The following is a 7,308-nucleotide window of genomic DNA, read 5'->3' on the forward strand; positions in this document are numbered from 1 at the left end:
TTGTCAAACAAGGACATTGCGAAGTAGTTTCTCACTTTAATTTGTTGTGTGATTTGAATACTCTCTTTGTCAACAAATCCGTTAAGTAATTAATATAATTGGCTTTATTAATTTAAATTTTTTAAATTTTTTCATCGTATTAATAAAATACTTGGTAAATAAATATATAGCATTATTTTGTATTATAACTTTGATATTTAATTAAAAATAGTGCACAAAAAAGATAATAGACAATGTAGTGAATATAATCAATTGATGAATTTGAATGTAAAGAATTTTTACATTGGAGAAAAATAGAGACAATATAACAAATGAAATTATTTCTCTTAATTAATTTATTGATAATGAATATTTTTTTTAATAAAGACATTGTAGGGACAATATAGCGAATATAATCAATTGATGAATTTGAATTTTGAATGTAAAGAATTTTTATATTGGAGAAAAATAAAGACAATATATATAACTAATGAAATTATTTCTCTTATTTAATTTATTGATAATGAATAATTTTTTTTGACTAAAGACATTGTAGACACATAATTCTAAATTAAAGAAATGCATATATATTATTTTTTGTTGTAGCTACTAAATTATTATTTAATTTAATAAGAGTAAAATAGAGTACTAATTATGCCAAGTTTGATTGGGATGTGGTTCGAACCTAAGATCTTTCTTATTGAAATCAATGAGTAAGTTAACTGTGAACTAACAAAAATTAACGGAAAAGATAATATTTAACAGAAAAGTTAACGGATAATCATATTCATTAAGGATAAATTAGGGAATCTCAAGGAAAAATTAAAAAAAAAAAAAAAAAATCTGATCAATCTGAACTATTCATTTGATTAAAAAATTTGACCGCCATTTTTCTATCTATTATAGACATAATTCTCCTGGGCTCTTATTAGTATAGTAGATATATAATATATAGTAGATATAAACTGAAATTTTGGAAATTGGCAAATGCTTTGGCAAATAAATGTATAAGTATAAAAATATATTTGGTCTTGGTGGATCATGGATGTGTACCTTGGACAGGTGTGAGCTAGTAAACTCACAGAAAGGTTATTCTCATTATTACATATCGGTGTGAGTCGGATAGTTAATTTCCACAGACAAGGTTTTGGGAGCCTCATATTCATACCCGTGTGAAGCTATTTCTACTCATTGGGCTAGAAAACCATTTATGAGGGTATGCATATTTAAGGATTGAGACTCGTGGGGGTGGTTTTGGGATCTCAAATAAGGTTTCTTGATGGACATTTTCCTCCTCCATGACTTGGTGGTATATGGTGGTAAAATCATGGAAATATTTGATAATTGTCTTTTAAATCATCTTTTTCAATATTAAAATATAGCATTTTTCATACATTTATTCCGATATACTCTCTAAATTAGATTCTTAATCTTTTTTGAAAGCAAACCAATGGGGTTTTTATTATAGATAAACTGAAATAGAGTCAAGTGGGATTGTGTCCCAAGCAGTAGCATAATCAAAAGCTGTAGAAGCTAAAGTGTGAGCTAAATAGATCTGCGATCTAGGAATAAATTTAACCAAACAGTATTGAAAAGTAGATATGTTAGCTTTGCAACCATCAATAGCATAACCAATATACGAACGAAACGGAGCACCTACGGAAGATAGATAACTCTGAAGTGTATGACAATCCGTATAAAGCTCTATAGATTGTTCTCCACGGGCCCTTAGCAATGACAAGGCCTCTTTGCATACAACCGACTCGGCCATAAGTGGAGAGAAACAACTCTAGATGGGGGCGTTGTAGGCCGAAATATAACCATTTTCGCTGCCGTGGTCGTGTTCGTTGCATGGTGATACCGCGTCGACGTAGCATGCTCTCGACCGAATAGCAGCAACATGGTCCATGGCAGTAGGTAGCAGCGCTGGTGGCGATGCAGCTTTGGCAGTAGCGACATGGTTAGTGTTTACGGCCGGCAGTAAATCGGCAGTAACTGGATGCACTCGGAGCCATGCGTGCATGGTGGCTGTAGCGGCGGCAATTAACTTCTTTGGCATTGGTAAGCAGGCATCCCAAACCGCTCCATTCCGCGCCCTCCAAATATGATATAGAATCGCAGTTGCATAGATAATTCCATTAGAGTTTAAAATATTGAAGACTGCACTAAACCAAACATGAAAAACATTTGTCATAATATTGGAAAGTGTAAGGTTGGATTTAGCCCAAAATACTAATGAGTGCATAGTGTCTTCATGGATGATACCACACATGGCACAAATAGGATCAACCTCTACACTCTTAGCAAATTGTTAGTAGTGGGAAGAATATCACTTCTCTCAATAAAAAGATCTTCTATTTGTGTAAAACTTTAAACTTTTATATGGTAAGTCATTTATCAAAAGCACCACCATCACTATTATTCAATTATTTTTATAAAATGTTAATCACCACCCTCATCCAAGTTCCGGGCTGCCTCATCCATGCTTTACCTTTTTCCGTATGGGAACACGGTTTATTTCACAATTTTAAAAAAATTGTTTTTTCGCTATCAATGAGTTGTTCTGATGTCTTTCCATAAATATAAGGATAAATATAGCCACGGTGTAAATCACAATCACAATAACTAATGGTAAGGAAGCATGATAAGGAAACTGAGTTGTTATAAAATTGACAAGGGTGGTCACACACCTCCACTAAAATTGAACTAACATACATATCAAGCCCATTCCACTTTTGATAGAGAGGTCAGTGTGAAAACAAGACAACATCAGTCACGTGTTGTGACAAAGTTAGTTTTTAGATTCCAAGAATGACAAAGTTAGTTTTTAGATTCCAAGAACTTTTGCAACCGGAGAAGCAACTATCGACCATACATTCAAAACAAAATACAACTATCGACCATACATTCAAAACAAAATATACATACACATCATAATTAAAGCTCGATAGAAAATTTTGTTCCCAACAATATAAACACCAGTGCACAAAACCTTGTTAAAGGTGAAGGCACAAAACCTTGTTAAAGGTGAAGGTGACGATCTCCACAAATTGAGTATTACCTAGTCATTCAATATAATTCCACTAACATATCAGCAGTTCAAAATTTCCATCGAATAAAATGTCAACAAACAAATTGAGCATATGCACTACAAAACTCCAAGAAAAAACATATCCACAGTGAAGAAAATGGTTTTTAGCCCAAAACAAAAAACGCAATCTATACTACTACTAGGCACCACCACCGCTAAACTTGACCTTAGAAAAGTCCACCACCAACCACCACCAAAACCAAAATAAGCACTCAGCTAAACTTGGCCTTGGAAAAGTCCATTTCTGGATGCTGCAATGTTCAGAGTAAATCAAGGTCAATAAATTCCAATTGCACACCCTCTACCACATAAATAAATACATAAATAAATAACCTCTACCACATAAATAAATACATAAATAAATAAATAAATAAATAAATTCCAATTGCAAACCCTCTACCACATAAATAAATAAATAAATAAATAAATAAATAAATAAATATATATATATATATATATATAAGAGTTACGTTCCCACCTCAGCCATGAATTTCTTCAGGATATCTTGTTTCTGCACTTCGTCACTTGTAGGAAGACCCATGGATTTCTGTCGCTGATCAAACTGAACAAAAGCAATTTCATAGATTAAAAACACTAGTTCCTAGTTAACTAATCAAGCAACCAAAAGGATCATAAAACAATTCAAAGCATAAGCAATTAACCAGCATAATCCTAAATTATAAAGAAAGTAATATAATCAAAAGTATACTCAATTAGAAAACTACATAATATTCACTCCCTAGTGTGGCATTATAATTTATAAGTTCATATTTATATTTTTTATAAAAAAAAAAACTTTGTATTTTCATTGCGTAAATGTGAATTAAGTTAAGCCAACAATAAGTTTATAAAGAGTCCACATAATTTAATAATTTAATGATAATAATAATAATCTAATACATTGATAACACATGTTGCTGACATAAGTGTTGATGACATTGTGTAATGAAGCAAAGAAAGAATCTACGTATAATACACTAGTCATAAAAGTCCGTCATACTTGAATACTACTAAGTCTGTAGTCTACAACGTCTAGTTTCTTATTATTTCCTATCTTATTTTGAAACTAATGAACATAAATCAGGGCTCAAATTACTAATGGAAAACACATTTTACATTCAATCCAATGCAAAGTTTCTTCATTTCTTCATTTGTCGTTAACATGCCCCTTTTTGCATGCAAACACAAAGCAATGCAGTTTTCTTTAAGGCCTTTAAACCTTCTCCATTATCTGTCAGGATTTTTTTTTAAAGACTACTTTACCAATAGGAACATTTATTCAAATCACATCCCCACTCTATCCCTTATGACCTAGCTCTGGTTCCATCAGAGACATTTACTTGCTTGTATAGCACAAACTTCATGAGTTTGATTTAGCAAATGAAACATATTGTATGTGCATTTCTCCTGTGTGCAAATGTCTAACCCTTATGACCTAACTCTGGTCCCATCAGAGACGTTTACATCGCAGAAACTCCATGTGTTTGGTTTAACAAATGTATTGTGTGCAAGAACAATAAACAGGACACATGAGAATTGAAAATCTTACCATCATTTTTTCCACTGTTGACCTTGTCTCAGGGTCTAGATCCGATAGTTTACTGCTTTCTGGTTCTACCTTCTGGGTATCAATTTCAGGCTCACCCTTCACCAAAAATTTCCACCATTCCATTTGATCACTCTTGGTTAGGAGCACAGAGATGGATTTTTGGTCCTCTGCAAAAACATGAGCAATATGCAATGAGTTGTCACCATATGATTTAGAATAAGGCACACAATTATAGTATAAAAAAATATACACATTTCCAGTAGTTATGCACTTATGCCCACTATTGCCAAGACTTACCCAGGCTCCAAAAGCAATCATCAACCTTGACAGGCTTGTAGAGTTCAGCCTGGAAATAAAAGTAAACAAATATTAAAACTGATCCAAACAATTAGTTTCAAGGGCACAACTGTAATAACTGAAAACAGTTGGATTACTTACATCAATTACTGGTGGCTGACCCTTAAGTCCAACTTTAAGATGGTTCTTTTTTATATTACATTCGATAAACCTAGACTTTGTTCCAGGAGGTACTGGAATAGTGATAGTGACCTCCTGAAGGCTTTGAACCCAAGAGTAATTATCCATATCAAGGCCATTTCCTTTGTTAGGAGCTGTTGACATATCAAATGGAAAGCATAATAGGATGGTATTAGTATACAACTTGAATTAAGGACAGGAGAACAATGCATTTGAGGGTTGAAAAGTTGAAATACAACCAGAGAAACAGCCAACATTTATAAAACAAGAAAAAGTATTGAAGCAGTGACCAAAGTCGAAAGACCAAATTCAAAATTGATAACTAAAAGCAGATATACCATTATAGTCAATGAACCTAAAGTGGACTCAATCTTTTGATAGGTGATATCGTGACATCAAAACATAATACTACAGACTTGCATTAACAGTCAAATTTTAGCATTTAAGCATTATGGTTTCCCCACTAGAGAATTATGGAAACTGCAATGCATTTATGGGAGATAATCATGGATGAAGTATCCATTTGACCTTTCATTTAATAGGAAGTATAAAAAATCTCTTCAGCAATTACACAAACGTAAATTCATCATACATCAGCAATTAATCATAACCGATTAGTAATCTTCTTCACTTAAAACTACACATCAGAACTTGCATAGCAGCTAACTCTCTATCCTTCTAGTTCCATATTCACCTGTCTTAACCATTACTGGGGTGCCACAATGTGTGCCCCAGTCCAGAAAATCAAGAATTAAATCAATTAATCCCAGATCCATATCAAACTTGAGACTCAAAAGCAATCTATTCATCTCATGCTCACCCTCCAACCATTGGGCCAATCTCTAATAATTTTGTCTTTGTTCCTACATCTCCATTTAATTTAGGACACAATATATGAAACTGCCATTAGAAAACTATGGTCCATAAAAACATTACAAACACAAACAGATGGGAATGCATTGTTCAAACCATATATTAACGAAGTTAGGGATAACCCTGGTGCGCTAAAGATCAGATATACAAAGAGGCACATCCATGCTTGCAAATACAACAATGGTGCAAAGACGTTCATACAAAGTGACACGTTTATATATATTTAATAAAATTAAAAGAAGACCAATACAAATAAATTTTAAAAACCAAAATACTAGTAAAGAACCAATACCTCGAGGTCCCTTTTTGTCACCCTCCGTAGTTCCCTCCGTAGTTCCGGTAGTCTTATCAGCCTCAGCTTCCACCTCCTTCACCGGAACAGCAGGTGCGGCGGCGGCGGCGATCGGCGGCTCCTTCATCTTCTTCTCAATGTTCCCATTCGCGGCCTTCTCTTTCTCCTTCCGCTTTCGGTCCTCGGTGTCGACCTTGTCCTTGACCATCCGAACCACCGCATTCACATCGTTGATCAACGAATCGCTGTTGAACAAATCAGACTCGCGCGCCAGGAACTCCAACGCCGTCTCGAGAAATCCAAGCGGATTAGCTGGATCAAGAGAGGCCTTAAACGGCTTCGCTGCGGCAGCTGAAGAAGTAGACGTATTAGTTTCCGGCTCCTCGTACTCGGAAAGAATTGCCATGGAATCTGTAGCAAGTACTGAGTCTAGGGTTTTGCGTGGTTTGAAAGAGGACTTGAAGGAAGTATGTAAAGTGTCAAATATGAAGAGTATATGGAGAATTCCAGAAGATCACAAACCGCTAGAATTGCACATATGCTCCCTGAACGTTTTAAAAATATCACAACTCATCATTTTTCCAATTATAACACAATTTTTATTTCTTTAATCAATATCTATACACAAAAACAAAATCCTCAATTTAACTCCCCGCCCAAAATTCTCAAATTTTAATATATTATTTTCTACTTTCCTATTCGTAGTATAATTCTATCCTCAAATTTTAATATATTATTTTCTACTTTCCTATTCGTAGTATAATTCTATCCTCAAATTTTAATATATTATTTCCTACTTTCCTATTCGTAGTATAATTCTATCTTTAATATATTATTTTCTACTTTCATATTCGTACTATAATTCTACATTAAAATTTCATTCTAATATTGTAAAATAGTGTAATATAATTCCTAATAAAATATATTATTTCCTACTTTTCTCTTCGTACTATAGATCTATATTAAAATTCCTATTCCTAATACAATAGGACAATATTAACACACTATTAAATACTCAGTGCGTGATAAATAAATCTGACAGTACAA

At 33.5% G+C, this 7,308-nt stretch overlaps 1 protein-coding gene across 3 annotated transcripts; it reads right to left on the bottom strand.

Annotated features, from left to right (window-relative positions):
- Positions 1–3,003: 3,003 nt before the first annotated feature.
- Positions 3,004–6,782, bottom strand: LOC109183449 (protein BOBBER 1). Of its 3 annotated transcripts, XM_019333543.1 has the most exons (7): positions 6,262–6,782; positions 5,058–5,230; positions 4,917–4,965; positions 4,620–4,786; positions 3,549–3,632; positions 3,252–3,321; positions 3,004–3,220 (listed from the first exon to the last, which is right to left on the bottom strand). In XM_019333543.1, the coding sequence occupies exons 1-6, from the start codon at positions 6,665–6,667 to the stop codon at positions 3,283–3,285; spliced, it is 918 nt and encodes a 305-aa protein (XP_019189088.1). In that variant the 5' UTR covers positions 6,668–6,782; the 3' UTR covers positions 3,004–3,220; positions 3,252–3,282. The 3 variants fall into 3 exon arrangements, with proteins under 3 accessions (XP_019189088.1, XP_019189086.1, XP_019189089.1); XM_019333541.1 differs by having other exon boundaries at positions 3,004–3,321; XM_019333544.1 differs by lacking the exons at positions 3,004–3,220; positions 3,252–3,321; positions 3,549–3,632 and adding an exon at positions 4,186–4,456 and having other exon boundaries at positions 4,568–4,786.
- Between the last annotated feature and the right edge of the window lie 526 nt (positions 6,783–7,308).

The sequence above is a fragment of the Ipomoea nil genome, unplaced genomic scaffold (genome assembly GCF_001879475.1).
Source record: "Ipomoea nil cultivar Tokyo-kokei standard unplaced genomic scaffold, Asagao_1.1 scaffold1125, whole genome shotgun sequence".
NCBI lineage: Eukaryota > Viridiplantae > Streptophyta > Magnoliopsida > Solanales > Convolvulaceae > Ipomoea > Ipomoea nil.